A 26,604-nucleotide genomic window follows, 5' to 3' on the forward strand; every position below is an offset into this window, starting at 1 on the left:
AATTTCTTTATGAACTTAGAGTGTAATTTGAGGCATATTAAAGAGAAAATCTTTAAAACCAAATAAAGATATCAATGTAAGCTTACACTCATGTTCACATTTTAAAGACCAATAATAAAAATTATAAAGAAATAAGACTTTGAGGAATCATTATATATGTTTATAAATATGTATATAAATGTTTATGTATATAAAAAATTTTGTATGCCAAAAATTACATATATATATACACATATATGAACATATATATATAGAGAGAGGGAAAATTACTTCAAAATACCTTATCCTGTTGTGCTTTAAGTTCTTCATATTGAGTCTTGTATCTACGCCCAATCTTCTTGACTTGAGTAATGGTTTTTACTTTCTCTTGGATATCAATTATTTTGGCATCTAAGTCTTTTTGAATGTTTTCCTTTTCAGTTCTTACTTTATTTAAGTCTTCCTTTAGACTCTGGATTAAGTTCTGGTTGTTGGTCAAAGATGCATTTGATCTAAACAAACAAAAAATGGGGTAAAAGAGAAAGATAAATGAGACTTTTTAAAATTTTAAAATCCTTTATATTACTGTATGCTTTAGTATGTTTGGTATTTTATTTTTTATTTATTTATTATTTTTTAAAGATTTTATTTATTTGACAGAGAGAGACACAGCAAGAGAGGGAACACAAGCAGGGGGAGTGGGAAAGGGAGAAGCAGGCTTCCCGTGGAGCAGCGAGCCCGATGCGGGGCTCTATCCCAGGACCCTGGGATCATGACCTGAGCCGAAGGCAGATGCTTAACCGACTGAGCCACCCAGGCGCCCCTATGTTTGGTGTTTTGAAATCCTAAAACACATACTCCAAAAGATAATTCCTTAAATTATGAATCTGTAGTCCTTTAGAAAACTTTATTTGCTTATTATAAAGGCATACATGCCCATTTTAGAGAAGAGAAAACCTGAGCTACCAGTGGCTAAGTGACATGCACAACTTTACACAGTAATCAAATGTTAGTACACAGATTTTAATCTACTTCTGCCTGATATCAAAATCTACACTCTTTCTACCATACTGGGTGTTGAGTAAGTTAAGTGAGGCTTTGTAGTCCACATGTAGTCTTTATCACATGTTCTTCTTTTACAATGTTCTTCCTTTTTTGCAATTTAAAAATGTGAAAATATTTCTTAGTTTACAGGCTGTGCAAAAACAGGCATGCAGGTTATAGTCTGCCAACCCCTGTATTTTATCATAAACTGAATTTGAGGTCAGATGACCTGAATTAAGAGTATGGGTTTAACATCTACTAACTGTGACCTTGGGTACCTTTCTGAATCTTAGTTTCCTCATCTTTGAAATTAGGTATTATCTCTCCTACTCAAAATGCCAGACTGTTATAAAAAAAAAGAGAATATAGATGAGAAAAATCTGTAAGCTGTCAAGCTTTATAGAAGTAGGGACGGACATAAACAAATGACATAAAAACTTTAAGAAGGTAAATCAGAAACATTAATTTTAATATTAAATTTCTTAACTTTATTTTTTAAAGCAAGCAGACTCCTGGCTGAGTGTGGAGCCCGATGCAGGGCTCAATCTCATGACCCTGGGACCATGACCCTGAGATTGTGACCTGAGCTGAAATCAAGAGTCAGATGCTTAACCAACTGAGCCATCCAGGCACCCCTAAATTTCTTAACTCTCAAAGGGTAAGAGTTCACTATAAGTTCATTTAAAGAAATTCCTTTTTTTTTTTTTAAGATATTTATTTATTTGAGAGAGAGAGAGAGAGAGAGAGAGAGAGAGAGAGAGCAGGGAGGAGGGGCAAGAGGGGAAGTAGACTCCCGGCTGAGTAGGTAAGCAGGGAGCCTGATGAGGGGCTTGATCCCAGGACCCTGAGATCATGACCTGAGGCAAAGGCAGACACCCTGACCGAGCCACCCAGACGCCCCCATTTAAAAAAATTTCTAATTTAAAAACCTCTGTTAAACACTTTCAAAATACTCATAAATATACACTAACCAAAAGAAGAGAAACCTACTTGCAAAAGTTATTTTGACTTAGAAACAGTTTAAAACCAAAGGTATAGATTTTTAAAAAGTAATAATCATATATAAAGGCATAAAATTAAATTGGGAAAGCCACATAAAATTAAATTGGGAAAGGGCTCCAGCATGTTTCATTCTTTCTAAACTCAGGAAGCACTCCTTGGAGAGTCAATACGTAAAGAGTAGAAATAAACTTGCTTAAGAATTCCTATACTAATATACAATTTAAGGCTTCTTTCCATTTACCTTGCAATTTCAGCTTTAAGCCTCCCAATTTCTTCAGTCAACTGTTGAATTCGCTTAGTATGAACTTCCTTTTCAGAAAGGAGCTTCCGATATTCTTCTGTATCTGGATCTTTCTGTTGACTTACTAGATGCTAGAGTAGCAAAAATGCATAATATGGTTTTATAGGTTTTATGAAACTAATGTGCTATAAAACTAATGTGCTAATAAAACAACACCATTATCTAATTACGTTTACATAAAATGTCTTATATGCATGGTGATCAAGCACCAAACTACAAAATAAGATTGAAGCTTTGGTTTGTTTAGCTAAAAAGCCTAGCCAAAATGGAAAAGAGAAATAAAGTAAATGTCATTATGCATTATTTTTTCACAACTGCAAACAAATATTTCAAAATAGTTACAAAGGAGCCAAATAAAAGAATCCAAAGAAATTATAAGCTTTTAATATTAAATATCTTTCACTAAAGTGACATTTATAAGGAAAAAAATGCCTATAAATAATTACAATTGAAACAAAAATATGAAGATAATTCTAAATGTAACAGTTCCATTAGCCAGGAAAGAGAGCAGCAAAATTTAGGAAATATATCTAGATTTGGGAAGATCACCCTACTTTCTTGATTTTTCAGATTGCCTATGTAACAAAAATAGGAATAAATGGGCTCTAAAATTCGACAATCCTATACAGATAATAACAGTTACCATTCTAGACCATTTTCTAGATGCCAGGTGACTGTTTTACATTAAATTTTTTTGTAAAATGAAAAGTGGCATTATGTCTTCATTTTTACAAATGAGAAAAATAGGTTCAGAAAGATTAAGGAGCTCTCACAAATCATGTAACTAACAGCTGGCAAGGCAGATTTCCAAGCTTTTGTTTCAAACTAGAGCTGGAGTTTTTAACCATGTTAAATGGTTTTGTCTCCCCAAGGTTTCCAGTGAACAAGTCTTTTTAAAGTGCTTCAACAGACTAGACAAATCCATTTTATTATGCACAAAAATATTTTAGAAATAAAGGAAAAGCACAAATTTGGAATTTAAGGAAATTAGCCATTTCTTAAAAAAAAAAATCAAATATTTTTATCTTCTTAAATGTTGCCCTATTATTTAATAATCAAGGTTTCCATGTTTAATTGCATTTATACCTGGTTCCGTGCTTTCCAGCGTTTGACATCTTCTTCTAGTAACTTCTTCTCTGCTTGCAACATACCACTTTTCTCACTCAGCTCAGCATTTGCTTCTTGTAAGGGTAAAATATCTAACTCCAGTTTCCTTACCTGAAAATAGTGTCAGTATTTTTTTAACATCTGATGTAAAAACTCTATTATTATTAAATATGACTCTATTCTTGATTAGTAAGTTCCAAACCTTTGCTTGCATCTGCTGTAGATCCTGTTCCAGCCTCTCTTTCTCTTCTCTTAGCATCTTATTGGTCTCCATCACTACATTCATTGTTTCAGTTTTCTTCATCAGTTCTTCATGCTGGGCCATTGTTTTTGCAGTTACCTAAAGATTTCAAACACATGTGTACACCAACATCCAACATTAGGTGAAGACCTATCTTTTCCTACCAGTCCTAATCTTCCCTACAAAAAGTAAAAAGGATTTGAATGTCAGCTTTTAAAATGGAAATTTTTGGAAGTTTTACATGTTTCTTTTTCTATGATGCAAGCTAACTACAAAGAGTTTAAACAAATCCAAGAAATTATAGAGATGAAAGTGAAAAGATACTACAAATCCCACCAACAAATAATCAGTACTAACACTTGGTAAAAACATTAATCCAGATCTCTATTAATCTTTATCTATTCTTTTTCTTGGTATACTGAATTAATAGTTTTAAAATGATGTTATTTTGTCCTCAGTCCCCTCCCCCCTTGTTCAGAAATTCTTCATTTCATTCAGTTGTTTCATCACTTTGGTTGTGAGCAATTTTACTGAATATTTGTTCAATTGTGAGGAACTTCTTTTCTGTTCTCACTGGGTGTAATTATCCATTGTTTACACATTACTTTATTCCCTCACCCTTTTCAAAGCTATGGCTCAGGCCAAAGTTACAGCAATGAATCAAAAAAAGAAACCAAAGGCCCTCCTCACCATTCGACTGAAGCAGTCTTCATTTCCCACAGTAGTAAATTTTCTAGGTAAGTCTTGTAGACCTCAAAGTACTAGAAAGGAAGTTCCCATTCAAAGGCAATTTAACTTAAGATACTGTAAATAATATTAATTTTTTGTCCATTTGAAATATATGCTATGCTGTAACAAATCACCCTGTCAAGTGTAACCACTGTCCACAAAGCCAAATTTCTGGGATCAGGAAAGTATATTTAAATTGAGTCCCATCATAACCAGTGGGGCACATCTAACTCAACTGTGAAAAGACACATGGCACAATCACCTTGCTGCTGATTATACGGCCTAGGGTCTCTGCCTCGTTCCCTCTTCCTTCCCTTGCTTCCCTGCCTCTCTCTCTCCCTACAATAGCCTTCTAGCTTGGGGTGGCTTGCCAGGGTAGGTATGAAGGTTTCAGGTCACAGACTGTGGGACTACTGCTGGGTGTGTGTGCGTGATTTCTTCTTTTAGGTCTTAAATAATGCCCTCCCCCACAACGCCACTGTCCTTTCTTCACTTTCCACTACCACCCTTGGCCGAAGCATAGATTGTAAACCCCTCTGAAATCAGCCTTTGGTGAGGAATTCAGGACTTTGCCTATATCTTCTCCCCCCACCTTGATCGAGGGGTGCTGCTTTTTCCTTCCTCCTCCTCAAATGCCTTTGTGTGCCATCACTACTCAACACTTTCTATGACACTTCCTTGCTTTGGCCAGAAGCCATCAGGTAAGGTAGGAAAGTCTCTGACTTCCCTTGTTTAGTTTTAGAACCACATTTACTCCCTCTCCACCAGCCTGGGAATGAATAATAGGTTCTCAGCCCTGCCACCCTCTGCTGTCATCGTCAGCTGATGTGGTTCTTTAGCTCAAACTTTTGATAAAGTGGTTTTTTAGCTTCACTTTTGATAAAGTGAAAAGAACAGTCACCAGGGGTACTCAGACCTGCCAGCTTTCAAAGTTCTTGGTGGTTAAACTTGGAAAAAGGCCACAGAAGAAACCTGTAAGCACACATGTGCCCTCTGAATGAACCGTTTTCTTTTCCTATAATTGCTTTTGCTTTTAAAAATTGAAGTTTTTAACAGAGTCAGAGTTCTCATTTGGTCATCCTTGTAATCCATTTGAATCTAGTTTGGAATCTGACAATTAGAACAAAAAGAACCTTGAGTTTGGTGCATACTTTGGTTTTGGTGCTGCTGCTTCTCATGGTCCTCAGCAGGGATTAAGAAAGAACTCAGTGCACACAGCACATCCCTAAAATTGGTGGGCCTGGCAAATTGGTGCTTTTTTCCATTTTTCTGTTCAGGACAAGTAAATGCCGAGATGAGGATGCATACTGAAATAAAAGTGATTCATTGTGTTCTAAGGTTTTTTTTTTTTCTTTTTAACTTAATGTTTATTAAGACCACCTTTTAAAGCAGCAACTATCAAGTCTGAAAAGCAATCGATGTTTCCATTAATCTTTTTCTTTTCCATTAATCTTTTCCATTAATCTTAGAACCTTAGTTCTAAGGATTTAACATCCTGTAAGTAAAGCTGAACATAACAGAATTGCATAAGCAGCCTTTTTATTGACAGACTACTGCCTTTTAATGTAATAATAAAAAAAAAGTATGTGTTAAAAAAAGTTATGGCTCAGCATTGCCAATCTACACTGTTCATGCTTAGGTATTATGTTTTTTTTTTTTCCAAAGATTTTTAGAGATAAAGAGCATGCATGTGTAAGTGGCGGGAGGGGTGGGAGGGGGAGGGAGAGAGAGAAGCAGACTCCCCACTGAGCCTGACATAGGGCTCGATCCCAGGACCCTGAGATCATGACCTGAGCTGAAATCAAGAGTGGGTCACTTAACTGACTGAACCACCCAGGCACCTTTTGCTTGGGTATTACTTTTGATATAATGTGTGTTACTTTCTGCCTCTTCTGATTTTAGGTAGGAGTTGGTTTTCCCCTCTGACTTTGTCAGTTGGGCATTTTCTATAAAGTATTATTTGCCTGAAGGAACATTGAGAGAATATGCAATCTTTTTAAAAATGCAGATTCTGCTCTTTTTCTTCCAAATGTTAATGGCACAGAATTGGAGGGTCTGTTTATTTCCATGATGAGATGTTTGAATTGGATTATTTTCTCAAGATGTAATTCTGAAACTTTTCATTTCTGTATGAAACATAAATCCCATAAATCTACTCACTTTCCCCTGGGTTTCAATGGTTTTTCTCTAGCAGCCATTCCAACTACCTATCAGTTAAAAGACGATAAATGATTCAAGGTCTTAATTTCCTTCCTTCCAGATGTTGTTATATTACTGCAGAGCCTCAGAATGAGGGCATTGCAATTATAAGCTTTTGGGTGGTGTGTGGGTTAAGGAGTTGAGCTTGTGCTGTGACCATCCATTCATCAGAGCATCTTCTTTTCCTTTTCTGGTTGATAGTTTTGACTATTTTTTACCCCCTTGCTGAGGAAGAAGTATTCTGTAGCAGTTTCTATCTATAACTCTATCCAAGAATAACTACTCAAACGTATATATGACAACTATAATAATAAAGATAACTGAAATTTATTAAGTACTCACTATGCACCAGACAGTTTCTAAATGCTTCATGTACTTTAACTCACTTAATCCTTATTATTATCATCCCAGTATTACAGATGAGGAAATTTAAGAGCAGGGAAATTAATATACCCAAGACACACATCTAATGGTATGAAGCTAGAATTTAAAACCAGGCAGTCTGATTACCACTAGTCTTTTACCATTATGCTATATCACTGCTATAATAATAATGTTTTAATAGTTTATGAGTTTAGGAAAAATGCTTATTTCAAATTAAACTTTATGTCCTAAGAAACAAAAATGAGCTCTCTTTTAACAACTTCTTTCTTAAAGTTTAGGATACATACCTGGACTTTCTCTCTTTCAGCATTTAGACTATCCTGCAGTTCCTGCAGCTCTCTTTCTAAAAGTTCAACTCTTTGTCGGTAACGCAGACTCTCAACCTGAGCCACCTCAAACCTGGTTTCAGCAATTTCTTTTTCTCGTCGTATAAATCTACAAGAATATGTAAGATTTTATTTGAATAAAAAAAATGCCAACATAACATTTCAAAACTTGGATATTTTTAAGATGACAAAAACCACTGACTTCAGTAACTTCTTTATCTTTTAATTAATAAATAATAATGAGGCTTTTTAAGATTATAAACAGTGGCTTTAAAAATGCACATCTTTAAAATAATCAAAAGGCATTTAGTTTTTCAAAGAATCTACTCAAGTTCTTACCATCAGATTCAACTTAGTCATTTCTTTAACTTGGCATATGTCTCAATGTCAAAAGTGACCACTAAGGGATGGAATGAGCTTTATAAGTAAATAGCACATAACCCCCACTTCCCTAATTTATGCGTTTATAGTTGCCTTACACAGTTGCTGGTATACCACAGAAATGAAGCATTAAGAATATTATTGGATTTACCTGAGAATTTCTAAAATTTGTTCTTGAGATTTTCCTTCCTCACTGAGAGATACATTCAAGGGACCTTGTACACCTTCCTTTACAGAGGCAACAACCTTGTCACTTAATTTTTCAATCTGATCATGAAGTAATCTGTTTTGTTTCTCTAGATCTTCACAGCGAGACATACACTTGGAAACTTCATCCTGTAAACAACAATCTATCATAATAGCAGACTTTCCAATGTACATTTAAAAACCCCAAACCTTTAAATTCTCTAGAACATTCTATCATGATGTACAATAATACCTTTAACATTCTCTCTCTTTCCTCCCAAGATGCTTTACACTCCAATAACTGTGATTCTGCTTTCTGGGTTGTTTCTTCCAAATGCTGACGGACTGATGCCATTTTGGAAACCTGTTCCTTGGCAGCTTGTAGAGCTTCAACATCAGCAGCATGTAGCATCAATTCTCTCTCATACTTATTCTGAGCTTCCACAGCTATTTTAGCCTGTAAGAAATTATTCCCCCATTGATACAAGATTAAAAACTCATAAGGCTAGTCAGTATTTTCTGAAACGATGCACGTTATATTATTTATGATAACAAAAGACAACCTAAATGTACCAAAATAGGAGAATAATTACAAGTTATGTTGTATCTATTTAACAAAATATATGCTGCTTACAAGAGACCCATTTTAGACCTAAAAACACCTGCAGATTAAAGGGAGGGGATGGAGAAACATTTATCATGCACATGGAAGTCAAAAGAAAACCGAAGTAGCAATACTTATATCAGACAAAATAGATTTTAAAACAAAGACTATAGCAAGAGATAAAGATGGGCACTCGGGGTGCCTGGGTGGCTCAGTTGGTTAAGCGACTGCCTTAGGCTCAGGTCATGATCCTGGAGTCCCGGGATCGAGTCCCATATTGGGCTCCCTGCTCAGCGGGGAGTCTGCTTCTCCCTCTGACCCTCTTCCCTTTTGTGCTCTGTCTCTCATTCTCTCTCTCTTAAATAAATAAATAAAATCTTTAAAAAAAAAAAAAAGATGGGCACTGTATCATAATAAAGGGGATTATCCAACAAGAAAATCTAACAATTGTAAATATTTATGCCCCAACATGGGAGCACCCAAATATATAAAACAATAACAAACATAAAGGAACACATTGATGATAATGCAATAATAGTAGGGAACTTTAACACCCCACTTTCATCAATGGACAGATCATCGAAGCAGAAAATCAATAAGGAAACAATGGTTTCGAAAAAAACACTGGACCAGATGACTTAACAGATATATTCGGAACATTTCATTCTACAGCAGCAGAATACACATTCTTTTTGAGTGCACATGGGACATTCTACAGAACAGATCACATGCTAGGTCACAAGTCAGGCCTAGACAAGTACAAATAGACTGAAATCATACCATGCATATTTTCCGACCACAACACTATGAAACTTGAAGTTTACCACCAGAAAAAATGAGGAAAGACCACAAATACATAGAGGTTAAAGAGCATACTACTAAAGAATGAATGGGTCAACCAGGAAATTAAAGAAATTTAAAAATACATGGAAACAAGTAAAAATGAAAATACGATGGTCCAAAACCTTTGGGAGGCCACAAAAGCGGTCCTAAAAGGGAAGTATATAGCAATACAGACCTACCTCAAGAAGCAAGAAAAATCTCAAATATGCAATCTAACCTTATACCTAAAGGAGCTAGAAAAAGAACAACAAATGAAGCCTAAAGCCAGCAGGGGGGAAATAATAAAGATTAGAGCAGAAATAAATCACATAAAAACAAAAAAACCCCAGTAGAACAGATCAATGGAACCAAGAACTGGTTCTTTAAAAAAATTAATAAAATTAATAAACCCCTAGCCAGATTTATCAAAAAGAAAAGAGAAAGGACCCAAATAAATAAAATCATGAATGTGAGAGGAGAGATCATAACCTACACCACAGAAATACAAACTGTAAGAGAATATTATGAAAAATTATATGCCAACAAACTGGGTAATGAGGAAGAAATGGATGCATTCCTAGAGACATATAAACTACCAAAACTGAAAATAGGAAGAAATAGAAGAGTTGAACAGACCCATAACCACCAAAGAAATTGAATGAGTAATCAAAAATCTCTGAACAAACAAAAGTCCAGGGCCAGATGGCTTCCAGGAGAATTCTACCACACATTTAAAGAAGAGTGAACACCTATTCTCAAACTATTCCAAAAAAAAAAAAAATAGAAATGGAAGGAAAACATCCAAATTCATTCTATGAGGCCAGCATTACCCTCATTCCAAAACCAAAGATCCCACTAAAAAGGAGAATTACAGGCCAACACCCTGATGAACATGGATGCAAAAATTCTCAACAAAATCTTAGCAAATTGAATCCAACAGTACATTAAAAGAGCTATTCACTCTTAATCTCAGGAAACAAACTGAGGGTTGCTGGGGTGGTGGGGGGTGGGAGGGATGGGGTGGCTGGGTGATAGACATTGGGGAGGGTATGTGCTATGGTGAACGCTGTGAATTGTCTAAGATTGTTGAATCACAGACCTGTACCTCTAAAACAAAGAGTACATTGTATGTAAAAAAAAAAAAAAAAAGTAGGAAGGGAAAACCGAAGGGGGGGAAATTGCATGGGGAGACGAACCATGCATATTTTCCGACCACAACACTATGAAACTTGAAGTTTACCACCAGAAAAAATGAGGAAAGACCACAAATACATAGAGAGGAGGGCGGTGGGGGGATGGGTTACCCTGATGATGGGTATTAAAGAGGGCACGTACTGAATGGAGCACTGGGTGTTATACGCAAACAATGAATCATGGAACACTACATCAAAAATTAATGATGTAATGTACGGTGATTAACATAGTAAAATAAAACTTAACAATAACAACAAAAAGAACCATTCACCACGATCAAGTGGGATTTATTCCTGGGCGGCAGTGGTGGTTCAATTTTGCAATCAATCAACATGATACACACAATAAAAGAAAGGATAAGAACCATATGAACCTCTCAATAGATGTGGAAAAAACATTTGATAAAGTACGACATCCATTCATAAAAACCCTCAACAAAGTAGGGATGGAGGGAACATACCTCAATATAATAAAGGCCATATATGAAAAACCAACAGCTAATATCATCCTCAATAGGAAAAACTGACAGCTTTTCCTCTATGATCAGGAAAAAGACAAGGATGTCCACTCTCACCACTGTTATTTAACACAGTACTGGAAGTCCTAGCCTCAGCAATTAGACAACAAAAAGGAATAAAAGGCATCCAAAGAGGCAAAGAAGTCAAAATTTCAACTATTTGCAGATGACATGATACTTTTTTTTTAAAGATTTTATTTATTTATTTGAGAGAGAGAGAATGAGAGAGAGCACGAGAGGGAAGAGGGTCAGAGGGAGAAGCAGATTCCCCGCTGAGCAGGGAGCCCAATGCGGGACTCGATCCCAGGACTCCAGGATCATGACCTGAGCCGAAGGCAGTAGCTTAACCAACTGAGCCACCCAGGCGCCCCTGCAGATGACATGATACTTAACAGAAAACCGAAAAGACTCCATCAAGAAATTGCTAGAAATGATACATGAATTCAGTAAAGTCACAGGACACAAAATCAATGTACAGAAATCTGTTGCATTTCTATACACCAACAATGAAGCAACAGAAAGAGAAATCAAGGAATCAATCTCATTTACAACTGCACCAAAAACCGTAAGACACCTAGGAATAAACCTAACCAATGAGGTAAAAGATCTGTACTCTAAAAACTATACAATACTGATGAAAGAAATTAAAGATGACACAAAAAAACAGGAAGACATTTCATGCTCATGGATTGGAAGAACAAATACTGTTAAAATGTCTATCCTACCCAAAGCAATGTACCCATTTAATGCAATCCCTATTTTTCAGAGAGCTAGAACCATTTTTCAGAGAGCTAGAACAACCAACCCTAAAATTTGTATGGAACCACAAAAGATCCCGAATAGCCAAAGCAATCTTGAAAAAGAAAAGCAAAGCTAGATGCATCACAATTCCAGATTTCAAGTTATATTACAAGTTGTAGTCACCAAGACAGTATGATACTGGCATAAAAACAGACACATAGGTCAATGAAACAGAACAGAGAACCCAGGCATGAACCCACAACTACTATATGGTCAATTAATCTTCAACAAAGCAGGAAAGAATATGTTATGGAAAAAGTCTCTTTAACAAATGATTTTGGGAAAACTGGACAGCCACACATGCAGAAGAATGCAACTGGACCACTTTCCTACACCATACACAAAAATAAACTCAAAATGGTTTAAAGACCTAAATATGAGACAGGAGCCATCAAAATCCTCAAGGAGAACATAGGCAGTAACCTCTCTGACATTGGCTGTAGCAACTTCTTACTAGATACGTCCCCTGAGACAACAGAAACAAAAGCAAAAATAAACTTTTGTGACTTTATCAAAATAAAAAGCTTCTGCACAGAAAAACAAACAACAAAACTAAAAGGCAATCTACGGAATGGGAAAAGATATTTGCAAATGACGTATCTGATAAAGATTAGCATACAAAATATGTAAAGAACATACCAAATTCAACACCCCAAAACCAATTAATCCAGTTAAAAATGGGCTTAAGACATAACAGATATTTTTCCAAGACATACAGATGGCTAACAGACACATGAAAAGATTCTCAACCTCACTCATTATCGGGGAAATACAAATCAAAATTACAACGAAGATATCACCTCACTCTTGTCAGAATGGCTAAAACGAACAATACATGAAAGAACAGATGTTGGCAAGGATGTGGAGAAAGGGGAACCCTCTTATACTGTTGGTGGGAATGCAAGCTGGTGCACCTACTCTGGAAAACAGTATGGAGGTTCCTGAAAAAGTTAAAAATAGAGGGGCGCCTGGGTGGCTCAGTGGTTAAGCATCCACCTTCGGCTCAGGTCATGATCCCAGGGTCCTGGGATCAAGCCCAGCATCGGGCTCCCTGCTCAGCAGGAAGCCTGCTTCTCCTTCTCCCACTCCCCCTTGCTTGTGTTCCCTCTCTTGCTGTCTCTCTCTGTCAAATAAGTAAATAAAATTAAAAAAAAAAAAAAAAAAGGTTAAAAATAGAACTACCCTACCATCCAGCAATTGTACTACTAGGTATTTATCCAAAAGATAAAAAAATACTGATTCAAAGGGACACTTGCACCCCAATGTTTATAGCAACATTATCAATAATACCCAAATTATGGAAAGAGCCCAAATGTCCACTGACTGATGAAGGGATAAGAAGGTGTGGTGTATATATACAATGGAATATTACTCAGCCATAAAAAAGAAGGAGATCTCACTATTTGCAATGACGTGGATGGAGCTACAAAGTATTGTGCTAAGCAAAACAAGTCAGAGAAAAGACAAATACCATATGATCTCACTCATGCGTGGAATTTAAGGAAGAAACAAATGAACATGGGGCAAAAGAGAGAGGCAAACCAAGAAACAGACTCTTAACTATAGAGAACAAACTGAGGGTTACTGGAGGGAAGGTGGGTGGGGGGATAGATTAAATAGGTGATGGGGTTGAAGGAGGGCACTTGTGAAGAGCACTGGGTGTTGTATATAAATGATAAACCACTAAATTCTACACCTGAAAATAGTATTACATTGTATGTTAACTAACAAATTTTAAAAAAATTGGAGAAAAACAACCCTCAATCCCAAAACAAAGAAGAAATATTAAAGAACTATTCAAAATGAAACTTATGAAGACTATAGCAATTTGGAGGAGGCTTTATGAAATAAAGGCTAAGTATAACTCAGGTATGCTAAAATACATGTGTACACATGCATACAAACTTAAAGTCAACAAAAGGAAATGAGAATAATTTATTTTAATATTGTATTATGGATATATTCATTTTAATTCCCAATATTATATTTGGCAATATGCCAAGGATAATTCATTTTTGTCTAATTACTTTGAAGTACCTTCTCCTGTATTCAATTTTTAAAGTAATCTCCGTACATATACGTACTATGTACAAGTAATCAATAAATGTCAGGACCACCATTTTGCACCAAAAAAAAAAAAAAAAACTGTCACGAAATGGTTATTCATATATTACCCAACTTAAAAATGAAAACATTATTAATCTCCTTACTTGTATTCCTTTCCCATTCTACTTCAGTTTTATTCTCACTTGTATTTTTATATTTTTTCCCCATTTGTGAAGATTGATTTGTAAATGGTTATCGCACTATTTACTTTTAGCCTTCACACTTTTCAGCTGATCTTAGTCCAAGATCCACAATAGCTCAAATAACTTTGCATTTCTCTAAGGTTCACCCATCCCCCAAAAGTATTAATATACTCCAAGAACTGTTCCCTAGGATCAAATCTCATTTCTTAATAACTGGCTACAAGATCAACACTTACCTGTTCCTGACAGTCACGTCTGGCTTGCTGTTCATTACTCAAAGCTGTGCTTGCTCTCTGAAGAGCTTCTTGTACTTCATTCTGAACGCTGTTGAGTGTTTTCTTTAACTCAGATAACTAAACCAGAAGAACAACATTAAAACCAGAGTTAACTGCAAACTTATTTTATAGTAAAGACAGATTTTAAATATCCAACTAGCCCAAAGGGACTTCTTACTAATTTAAAAGATAACTTGATGTTATCTGCCCACACTTTGAAGGTCTATATTCACTAAAATACCAGTCAATGCTCGGGCAGAGGCTTCTAAAAAGCAGCACTGATACCTACTACCATAAAGTAGTCTAAAATTCTCAAAAGAAAACATCTACAGACCTAAAGAGCAGAGTAACACACGAAACTATGTTAAATTTGTGTTCAAGCAGTATCTGCTGCTATTAATGAGCTATTCAAATCCTTACACACACAGAAGACTGATAAGGTTAATAAACCAATTTACCTGTTGTTCCATGCTCTCTATGGCTTTTCTCTTGTCATCCTGAAGTTCCTGTTTTTCCTTCTCTACTTCCATCAACTTCTTTTCCAACTGTGTCTGAAACTCAGCTGACTCTTTTAAACGAACTTCAATATTCTTACGTACTTCTTCTGTGACCTTTACCATCATCCAAATAATAGGATATAAAAATTATATACATTTAAAATTATAGAATTAGTTTCTCTAGGTCTAAACTAAATTTGAGAAGTAATAAAAAATTACCATTTGCCTGTATTAAAAAAAATCCATCAATGCTGATCAAAGAGTTTAAAAACATTGAAAATCTTAAGCTACCTCCTAACTTGGCTACTAGCCATTTTTCTTATGAAGTGAAATTTCCAGTTCCCCATTTCTCTCTCAATCCTCATATTTACTTGCTGCCAAATCTGTCCATTCTATCACTGAAAGGTTTTTCCCCCACATATCTTGATTTTCATGACGCCAAGCACAAAAAAATCTTTTAAAACTGTGGCCCTAGACTATTGCTATAGTCACTAAAAAAGACTCTATCCTCCAATCTACTACACTTTAATCTAATTAAAACAAATTCTGATTATAACATGTTGGAAAAAAATCAAGAGCTCTCTAATAATCTAACAGAATATAATTTAATATAGACATTTAAAAACCTTTCACATTTGGTTCTTGGTACATTTGTAATTCTATTTCTCATTATTTCATTTCACAAAGTCAATACATTAGCCAACCTGTTCTCATCTGAAGTCTTTTTTTACTTGGCTGAGGGTTCTTACTATATGGAATAACCTTCTACCTTTGACTATCCAAATGATACTTTTCTTCGAAGACTGTGAAAAAATGCCATCTCTCTCGTGAAGTCATGCAGGAGATAAATAACCTTACTTCCTTCCCATTCACACCAACATTTGATCTGTACCTTTCTTACAGCAATTATACTCTCCTTTGTTTTATGAATTTTATGGGTTTTATCTGGCTTATTAGACTTAAGTACTTTTAAGGTGTAAGAGGTAAACACAATGATGTCACTTGAACTCACAATTACTAGAGTGCTTACACACATCAAGCTCCTAAATAAAAAAAAGTTAAGTGCCTTCAGCTTGAATTTAAAATTGTATATACCTGTTTTTCCTTGTTAAGAGATTCTTCTAAACTAGTAACCATTGCTCGATACTGTTCCACATTACTAGTACTTGTTTTGAGTCTCTCCTTCAAATCAGTAACCTGCTCTTCTGCCTGCCTTAGCTGACTCAGAAGATCATCCACATCTTCTTTGTTGGTAGGCTGACCTAAAAGATTTAAAAGCTTTCTTAAAATTAACATTTTAAATGACATTAGAGATAACTGTTATCTAAGAATTTGTGAAATCAGGATTAAGGTAGAAGTTCTTATCTAAAAAGTATATTTCATCCCATGCTAAATGACAAATTAAAAACAGGTATTTTGCCAGATATTGTTATTTCTTCAAAATATCAAATATTTGAAATCTGCTATTACAAATATTACAAAGATCTCTAAAAGAGAAGAATACTGAATATTTGCACTAAACTGAGGGAGCTACTTGAAGATACTACCAGGTTCTTAATTTATTATTTAAACACTGCTTACTCTAAAACACTAAATCTTAAATCATTCAATTTTCAGCCTAAAATCCATGGGAAAGGAAGAAATTGCATATTGAAAAGGATGTCTTCTTATCATATATCTGTATGAAAGCACTATTGACTATTGAAAAACTATATATCCAGTATATCTTTATGTATCATATACACATATACACATAGCCACATACATACCTATTTTACCATTTTTTTAAAGATTATCTGGACTGAAGGCTTTGCATTTGAAATGGCGTATTCATAGAGAAGCATAATGAAACAAATCTTTTACCTAAGGCTATCAATAAACAATGATTACGAATACTACTCTAAAAGAGACCAAACAAATCAATTATTTCCGTAAGTGAGCAGAGTTGTACCAAGGGAGAGTTGAAAATTCAAGTATTAACTCTCCTCAAAGGAAACATTTTAAAGTATCAATAAGTGGTTTCAACAACTGGAAAACTAGAGCATACCTTGGTCAGGTGCCGTACAGAACTATTCTGAATCTTCTGAGTCTGCAAATTTATTAATTTAGGCCTAAAACTAAGCTTTACTATATGAAGAATAAAAAGTTTTTCTCTTTTGCTATTATCCACAAAGAACAGGCTATTTATTTACAAGATATGTTATCAGCCTAAAGAAGTAATTTACTGGTGCACCTGGGTAGCTATCGGTCGAGCGTCTCCTTTGGCTCAGGTCATGATCCCAGGGTCCTGGGATGAAGCCCCGAGTCATGCTCCCTGCTCAACAGTCTGCTTCTCCCTCTCCCTCTCCCCCCTGCTCATGCTTGCTTGCTCGCTCTCTAACTTGCTCTCTCTCAAATAAATAAAATCTTAAAAAAAAAAAAGGAAAATAAGTACTTTACTATCAGTCTACTTAATTACTGATTTACCTTTACCAGTTCTCTGTGAGGACTGAGAAGCAAGCTGGACTTCCATGTTACTGAGGTGCTGTTTCAATGTACCAATTTCCTTTTGAGCATTTTTTAGTAGTTCTTTTGTGTTAAGATGGAGATTTGTCTCAGTATCCAGCTGTCTCTTTGTATCTAAAAGTTGAACCTAAAAAGAAAAATACATTAATCCTGCAAAGGCTATCTTTAGGTTCTTAAGTAGAGGTTCACATTATCTTTTTATAATACTTTAAACTCTGGCCCAGATAGAGTAACGGAAACCAGATCTGAAATAACTGAAAAAAAAAAAAAAAGTCATCAGTGCATACATGTGACATTACCCTAGGCAGGGTTAAGAATCATCCAAAGAGACTGGAGTGAAGCATCTGGTGCTCACAGAGAGTCAGGAATAATGCCCAGCAGCCAGACTGAAAACACAATTCATTGGACACTGCGATTAGTATGCAGGAAGGTCTCATCTTAATAGTGGGGAATAATTAAGTTATAGACTGAGCATTGTTTTGGGAAGCTAATAAATCATAAAAAGCAAGAAAATCGAACTATTTTCAATTATTGCATCCCAGAACAAAACCCAGGATTTACAGGAATATAAAAATAGCACCTAATAGGATAAAATTCACAATGTATGGTACCCAACCCAAAATTACTAGGCACACAAAGAGGCAAGAAAAACTTAATAGCTTGAAAGAAGTCTCTTCAAAACCATGCTTCAACAGGAGAAGGCGGTGTACCTACATACCAGCTTCATTTCTGGAAATAAACAATTTACAGAAATTCATAATACTAAGCAGACTCACATCTAGATTTCTAGTGAGTGTATGCCTTTGTTCCACCTCATTTTCCAGCTTCTTCTTTAGATGAGATATCTCATGTTCCAGTTTTTCTATCTGGCTACTAAGCCTTTGTCTGGTTTCTGTTTCAGATCGCTCTAATATTCCCTAAGGTAAAAAAAGATTTTTGGTTATGCTTAAGAAAAAAGTTAAAAAAGCAATACAAAAAAAATTAAAGGCTACAGAGGATTATAAGATTACAACCTACTTCTACATAAAGAAGTCAAAATCTAGAATATTTACCAAGAGTCTTTTGACATTTTTTGTATTACAGTATCTAAATAGGGGTCCTGGGTGGTTCAGTCAGTTAAGCATCTGCCTTCGGCTCAGGTCATGATCCCAGAGTCCTGGGATTGAGCCCCGCACTGGACTCCCTGCTCAGGAGGAAGTCTGCTTCTCCCTCTGCTCCTCACCCTGCTCTTGTGCTCCCCCACTCTCTCTCTCTCAAATAAATAAATAAAATCTTTAAAAATATATATCTATTTAATAAACAAAAAGAAACATATTACAATAGTCATTCAAATTTCCTGAAATTTTAAAAGAATTAATCTTATAAACAATTAAACTGCACAGGACTCTGTAAATATAGATCTGAGGATGAAAACTGCCAAATGCACAGTTTCAATCATTTCTGTTTCAAGGTTTTATTTAGAATACTGACATGTCCTAAAATAAACCTCAAAACTCAATTATCATCATGTGTGACAAAAGTGACAGAAAAATTTTCTAATTAAGAACCCAAGAGGATACAATGTTAAAATTTAAATTTACTTAAATTTAACTTCGAAAATTTTTTTCTACAGGTGTTTTTGTTTGTTTACCTGAATTGTCTGCAGATTAGTCAGCAGCAAGTTTTGCCCTCTTTGTTCAGCTAATAAAGACTCTCTTTGCTGAGAAAGACGGACTTCTGACAATTTAAGCATTTCCTTTTCCTTTTTCAAGTTTTCTGCTCTTACCTTGAGGCAAATACAAGTAAAAGAAAAAAATGCAGCAAACTAATGTGTCAAATGCAGTAATACCATTATAAAATTAAAATGACACTTCATTACTATGTATTTCTTAATGCTTATTAGAGACGAGGACATCTCTTCATCATACAAGGATTTAGAACTCTTTGAAGTTTCATGTGTTGAAATATGAAGCAAAAGTTATTGGAAGTATCAACAAAGGAAAAAATCTTGCAATTACCACATTTGTGATTTCTCTGCTCTTAACAAATCAGATTTTAGAACAAGCAAAAATAAAAAATCTAAAACATCAGAGTAAAAGAAACAAAACTTTTGTTTTGTTTTGGGAAGCAAAATTTGGTTTTGGGAAGCAAAATTTTGCTACAGTCATACCTCCTTACTACTAAATTACACAAGTTTTAGAATCCAAGCTTGGTTTCCAAGTATCTGAGAGTGCCGAATGATTTATCTCAACTTTTTTTTTTCCTCATAAAGAGTACAATCTGATCCTCAGATTTGGGAGGCTGCTCTGAAAATCAGTATCCTCAAAGTATTCACATTTATATAATAAATCATAAATAAGCAATCATAAAACTTACTCCCAGTTTGAAAAACATGATGCCTCCATTCCCCACAAATGAGTGCGAGTATGTAACAATGAAAGAATGTAGCCAATAGAATTAGAAAACCTAGGTTTAAGTCCCAACCAACCAAATCTTTCATGACTATCCTAAACAGGAAATCACTTAACTTTTGAGTGTTTCTCCAAGATAAAATGGGGGACAACTGCACCTTGTTCACAAGTAATGATCAAAAAGTTGTAACTTTATAAAAAAGGAAAACATTATATAAAATTCATCAAGAATCCAGTATTTAATTGAAAGTACTGTCAATTTCTAACAGGCATTTGTATTCATGTTGAAATTCAGAAATACAATTTAATGCTAAATTTTTATACTTTTTTCAGAAATGAGCAAGAATGAATGAAATATTCATTTGTCTTTGTTGTAACTGGAGAAACAGTGACTTACAAATTTAATATGAAATGGAAGACTTGTAAGGAAATCTTAATCCAAAAAAAACAAACTTTTCCCAGTTTAGTTTGGACAGAAACCACCACTCGATTGATGCACAACTGGATATTTGGAAACTATGTAATAAGGACTTCAAATCCACAAACCTCTCAAACATCTGTATCATGTCAACCAGTAAAATCAAAGTAATAACTAAAAAACCAATGTCAAATGCAATTTATAATGCAAGTCAGAGGAAGGAAATTGGTCTCACTTCCGCAACAGCTAGCTTTTCATTTGCTCCTCTCAAATCCTGCGTCATTGTATTGATGATCTGTTCCTGCTTTTGAGTTGTTGCAGTGAGTTTCTGATTTCTCTCATGTAGGGATGTGATTTCTCGACGATATCCTTCAACATTATCTTGTAACATTTCATAACTTACAAGAGAAAAATAATTCTATAAGCAACTGAAATACTATATTCTAGGTCAGTGCCTTAAGGAACTTCACAACAGCTTAATTTCACATGAATAATAATATGAGGAGCGCCTGTGTGGCTCAGTCTGTTAAGCGTCTGCCTTCGGCTCAGGTCATGATTCCAGGGTCCTGGGATTAAGCCCCACATAGGGCTCCCTCCTCAGCAGGGAGTCTGCTTTTCCCTCTCCCTTCATCCCTCTCCCTCCATTCATGCTTGGTCTCTCACTTTCTCTAATAAATAAAATCTTTAAAGAAAAAATTTTTAAAAAGCCAATGTGAAAAAAAGTTTGTATAATAATGTAAAATCTTCAACTCCAAATTTAATAGTTAAATTTAAATTCTAAATAAGCTTTAAATTCTACTTTCATGTTGAATTAACTTTTTAAGCTAATTCATTTATAAGAACTTTAATCACATTCAAAACAATGCCAATATAATGTTGATATATCAAACATCCACCATGATATGGTATGCAATTTAAGGTATTTATGCATGGTTAGAGAGGGAGTTTTCCAGATCCTTTAGCCTCTATAATTCTTCCTAATTTCTTATGTGCTTGAAAGCTTACAAAATGGTTGGCTACAGCTATCAGCATAGGGAAAAAAAAAAGTGCTTTTACGTGGGGTATCAAATTGTTGGACTGTATGGAGGAAAACTACCTGCCATATCCTTATAAAAACAGTTTTTTATCACATACTATACACAGGAATAAATTTTGTCCCAACCTGCTAAACTAACAAGTATTCAATGGATTTACTCATAACTATAAAATGAGATTTACTGTTATTCCTTTATAAATGACCAAGAAAGTGAATTTTCCCAAAATAATCTAGCACTTGCTTCTCTTCTAGAGAAGGCTGAATGAAATTTGTTCATATACCTCTCATTCTCTGATGCATTTATAAATAATTAAGTCCTACATAAACAACACATCCTTCAATCTCAGGAAGGAAAACTAGCAACATTCCTCACATCAACTTCAACTTTCTAAATAAATATCTGGATTCCTCAGGAATGCCCAAGAGAATCATAAACCAGTATTAAAAAAATGAACCCTCACAGCTTCTCACCCTAGAGTACTGACCACAAATAAGTAACACTCTTGCAAATTAATCCTTGAATTTGATTCATTTGAATACTGAAGTTTAGACTATTTAGACTATTAATTTTTGAACAACAGAAAATTTACCGTTTAGAAGCAAAGTCTAGTTGTGTAGAAATTTTGGTGTTTTGTGATCGCAAATCTGTAATTTGATCCTGAAGTTTCTCAAGCTGCTCATTTTGTATTTTTTCATTATCTGCCTTTTCTTTTTTGTAATTCTCAAAAATTTCCTGCAACTAAATATTGGAGAAATTATTAAAAGATGACAACCTGTGTTCTCAAAGAACCTAACCCAAGATAAAGGTGTAATGATGTGGTTTCACCTGTTTAAGGGCAGCCTTGGCTTCTATGGCCTCTGCAGACTCAATTACAGGTACTGGAGCAGGAGTGGAAGCAGTCTGGGATGTACTTGAACGTTTTGGAGTTGATGCAAGAGAAATATCATCTAAGCTTGAAGCTTCAGAAATGTAAAAAGAATGATATAACATTTCTTATCACAAGTATCACTACCAAAATAAACAAGTTAGACTTATTTAAATGAAATGATAAGATTATAGCGATTATATGAGAAGAAATCTACTAAATAACCTATTAAAATTATTTTTGGTTTCTGGTTAGAAACAATATTTGCATATGAAATGTTAAAACAAAACTTAACTAAAAGGTCATGGAGATATATGTACAGCATGGGAGCATGATCAGTGATACTGTGATAACTCTGTATGGTGACAGAGGGCAACCAGACCTATCGTGGGAGTCATTTCATATTGTATGGAAATGTCAAATCGTTATGACATACACCTGAAACTAATAGCATACTGTATGTCAATTATACTTAAAAATACACAAATACAGTAATTCATGGACTCTAAGATACACATTTTTCAACAATGGCTAGCATTTCTTCTTTCTTAGTCATACCTAAATAACTATATATTTTAGAATTGGTGATGTTACAATCAATCATATATGGTAGTTAAATTGGTAGTTACCATTCATTGGAGTGGACAGTGCTTATGATGTTGCAAAATCTACTCTATAATATACATTTAAAAAATATTTCCCAAAATTATTTAACATTTTTTAGGATAATATATAAAAACCTACCTTGTAAAGGAATGGCAACTCCTGTTGTTTGTGACAACAAAATGCGGTACATGTCACGCTGACGAACTATGGAATCAACGAGCTGCATTTGATGTTGTCGTGACTCACGGAGTTGTTCTAATTCAGTGAGGGCATTCTCAAGTTTTAGCTGAAGCTCAGCAATTCTGCAGAAAAAGAAATCAGTCTATTGCACATGACTGAGATTGAGAGGCAGTTATAATTTCAAACTATAAACTAATAAGCATTTTACCATCTATCATATTAAGCATAATATTTTTGTCTCTCTTACCCTTTCTTTCTTCTGCTGGCATTTTAAGAACCACTTTTAAAACCTTCACCATACAGGACTCAGGTACTCACCAAAGTCATCCGAGAAACCTATTTGCAAAAATCAAACCAGTTCCACTCAGTCCAAACCCCAAACTTCTTACTTTTATAGCCATTGCTCTTTCTTTAGCACCAAACGCTTTTTCGGAAAAAATTCGTTACTCTGCTTGAATAATTCTACATTCTCTTCTCCACAAAGCCTGGTCTGTTCCCTTAAACCCAGGCTAGGTCCTCATCTCTACACTCCCAATGATAGGCTTCTATCCATTACAGCACTAATCACACTGAACTAAAATTATCTACTTATCTATTTTACTCTTATGATCAATCTCATTCATAAACTGAGATCCCGGAGAATAAAAATTTTTTTTTGGACTGTCACTCAATTTTTCTTAAATATACAGCACGATTAGGGACACATAAGAAATTTTCAATAAACATTTGCTAAACAAACCAAGGTAGTCAATTGCTTACTTGGATGAAGTTGTTTCTTGTTCCTCTCTTTCTCTGGTTTCCCCAAGTTCTCTAAGAGCCACTAAGAGACGTTGATTTTGCTGTTGAAGTTCTTCAATATTTCTATAAGATACTAGATGCTGTGATATTACTTCAGATGAACTACTTATATCAGCAGAGCTTACTTCCTCATCACGAATTACATGATTACCCCTTGCTTCTTCAAGTTCCATCAAAAGCACTCTAATCTAAAAACAAAGTTTTAGTTTGTTACCAAATAGTATTGACTTTGATTCTGGAAATGTTTAGAATAGAAATCTGCAAGTAAAAGTATTACTTTATGAACACCATCAGTTAGTATCAAATTATTTTAAAAATATTAAGATTATTGTTTAGATATTAACACTTACAAAAATTTTAATGGGAAAAATTATTTTTCATTTCTATAAAAGTATGTAATGAAGGCTAGTATTTTTTTAAAAACTACCAATTCTTGATTCTACAAGTATGGCTCCATTTTTGTAAAAACAATGACCAAATAAAACAAAGAAATATATACCTGTGTGGGCATATGCTTGCACTTGCATGCTTATGTATATAGCATATGATGGGGCAGAAGGACAAAATGAGAAATAGATTTTAATTCCACTCACATGAAGTTTTTATGTGTTTACATATGTGTAAATCCACACACAAAAATGAGGATAAAATATATGAACAAAATAGTTCTACATTTCCTTACTTGTTCAGTTGAAGAAAAAAAAAGTAGCAATCTATATGCATGTTTTTATTTCAGTAAATACAAAGGATGCTTACATATGTTCGTGAATGCTTACGTGTGTGTGTGTGTGTGTGTGTGTGTGTATACACACACACGTGAAGAAAGACATGAGAGAATATACACCAGTCTGTTAACACTGGTTATACTCTGGGACTTGGGCAGGGGACAGAAGACTTATTTATCCTTGAATTATTCCATTTATTACAACCAGTAGTTACAATCTGAAAGTTTATCACTTAAAAAAAAAAAAAGGAAGGGCTATGAAAAAGCAAAAAACAATGACTAGGCTACAATTCTGCTAGAGTCATATTCCTAACTGATGAGAATTTCATATGCAGTAGTCCTATCTTAGATACCTGCAAACAGATTTAAACATTATTGGGCAGTCTGTTTAGAAAAAAAAATAGGAAAAGAAAAAAATCCTAACCTGTTGTGAAAGATCTTTTATTTGTATTTCCATCCTTTGATTGTCTCTTTCAAGCACAGATGAATGTTTGTTAGCTTTATCAGTGTCCTCCTGCAATCGCTGAATCTCCTTTAAAATGTAAATTAAAGTGAAAATTCTGCATGACCTTCTAAGATCTTTACAAATGAAGCAGTTATATGAATAACAAAAATATACAGTGCTCAAATACCATAGTCAACTGATAAACTAAAAACATTCTATTTATGATATAGTAGTTATTAAAGAGTAATTCTCTACAAACATGAACACATATATTTCTTAATATCTCAAGTACTGCTCATCATGTTTATAACTATGTGCAAACTGGAGAATCTGCCACTTCCCTCCCAATTAACTGTAAACTACCATCTTACAGCCACACCAAATTAATACTGTATATCAAATGAGGTCACAGACATATTCTCAAAAGCTGTGTTGTTAGGAAAATAAAGGACTATATTACAATGCCAATCATTTCTACACTATTTACAGAGAAATAAACATCAAATGAAGTAAAAATGTTGAGTAAGATGTGTAAGACTTGCTTGTATAAAAAAGGCATCAGAAATTACTTCTAAAGCAGCAGCCAATGGTACAAGGCTGTTAAAAAGACCCATTATATGCAGTGCTTTGTTAATTGAGTTCTGCATCCCAGTATCACTAAGGATTTAGGAGCACAGTTTTAAGAAGCCTGATAAAAAGCACAAAATATGTTTGAAATCTTATGTTTTATTTCAAATTCATACAAATTTTGCTTCTTAATGAGCGGCTTTTACATTATAATGTCTTAAATACTATCCAAGTGAAAGACGGCTCATATTTATGCTGGTGTTTCAAGTACCTGAGTACATTGCCCTAAAGCTATGCATATGCCAATTTCAGTAGAAACAAGTATGTGACAAAATGAAGGAGGCAAATATTCATGAGAGATGGCAATTATACAAATCTGCTGAGTTCAAAATGGGATTCACTGAACTGCTAAGGAAGAAATAACTTGGTTATAAAACTCTAAGTATCTAACAAATGCACATCAAAGAATCTAGACTAGAGGACACACGATGTATGTTATGGACAGAAAATTCTGTTATAAAGAAGTTACAGAAATTATCTTTAAATTCTTTGCTAGTTTTGGGTGCCTGGGTGGCTCAGATGGTTAAGCGTCTGCCTTTGGCTCAGGTCATGATCCTAGGTTGCTGGGATCGAGTCCCGCATCGGGCTCCCTGCTCCTTGGGAGCCTGCTTCTCCCTCTGCCTCTCTCTCTCTCTGTCTCTCATGAATAAATAAATAAAACCTTTGAGACAAAAAGAAAAATAAATTCTTTGCTGGTTTTGAAAAAAGTATGTAAGGGATTTTTTTTTTTGTAAGGGATTTTTATTATTATACCCATACATTAGTGAAAAAGGAACAAATAGGTTTTTTCCAGAATGAACATCTGCTATTATTTGAGCCTGAAAGCCCTTGTACCTCACTATTCTCTTCAGACAATAAGCTCCAGGAAAAACACTCTCAACACTGAGAAACTTGAGAAGATCTAATTATACTCAAGGGACTTCTTTTCAAACCACGGTGGGGTGGTGCGGCTATTAAAAAGCCGATAGTCTGTTAGATGTCATATGACTCAGGAGAAAAAGAACATTAGATATACCCAGATTTAAACTGACATCTAAATTGTAATAGCAACAGCAACAAAATTTTAAGTTTGAATTAAGGATACAACTTATTTATACTATTTTTTCCCAAGGGAAATAAAATTTATCAGTTTAGGATAGATACAAAAGGTTACTGAATTTTCTCAATAAAA

The 26,604-nt window shown here is 34.7% G+C and overlaps 1 protein-coding gene across 5 annotated transcripts in view; it reads right to left on the reverse strand.

The window, feature by feature from the left end:
* TPR (translocated promoter region, nuclear basket protein) overlaps positions 1–26,604 on the reverse strand; it is a 68,372-nt gene that overhangs the window by 28,956 nt on the left and 12,812 nt on the right. For all 5 annotated transcript variants that reach the window (XM_035722386.1, XM_035722385.1, XM_035722383.1 and 2 more), the window contains 19 exons: positions 24,786–24,893; positions 23,599–23,825; positions 22,798–22,961; positions 22,014–22,147; positions 21,778–21,926; positions 20,387–20,549; positions 18,974–19,108; positions 18,120–18,260; positions 17,305–17,470; positions 15,934–16,100; positions 14,800–14,952; positions 14,303–14,419; positions 8,133–8,336; positions 7,845–8,029; positions 7,274–7,421; positions 3,636–3,773; positions 3,413–3,544; positions 2,267–2,397; positions 281–491 (listed from right to left, as the gene is read on the reverse strand). In XM_035722386.1, coding sequence (XP_035578279.1) covers positions 281–491; positions 2,267–2,397; positions 3,413–3,544; positions 3,636–3,773; positions 7,274–7,421; positions 7,845–8,029; positions 8,133–8,336; positions 14,303–14,419; positions 14,800–14,952; positions 15,934–16,100; positions 17,305–17,470; positions 18,120–18,260; positions 18,974–19,108; positions 20,387–20,549; positions 21,778–21,926; positions 22,014–22,147; positions 22,798–22,961; positions 23,599–23,825; positions 24,786–24,893 — 2,973 coding nt within the window. The remainder of the gene's footprint in view (positions 1–280; positions 492–2,266; positions 2,398–3,412; positions 3,545–3,635; positions 3,774–7,273; positions 7,422–7,844; positions 8,030–8,132; positions 8,337–14,302; positions 14,420–14,799; positions 14,953–15,933; positions 16,101–17,304; positions 17,471–18,119; positions 18,261–18,973; positions 19,109–20,386; positions 20,550–21,777; positions 21,927–22,013; positions 22,148–22,797; positions 22,962–23,598; positions 23,826–24,785; positions 24,894–26,604) is intronic.

This window comes from Zalophus californianus, chromosome 10, assembly GCF_009762305.2.
Source record: "Zalophus californianus isolate mZalCal1 chromosome 10, mZalCal1.pri.v2, whole genome shotgun sequence".
NCBI lineage: Eukaryota > Metazoa > Chordata > Mammalia > Carnivora > Otariidae > Zalophus > Zalophus californianus.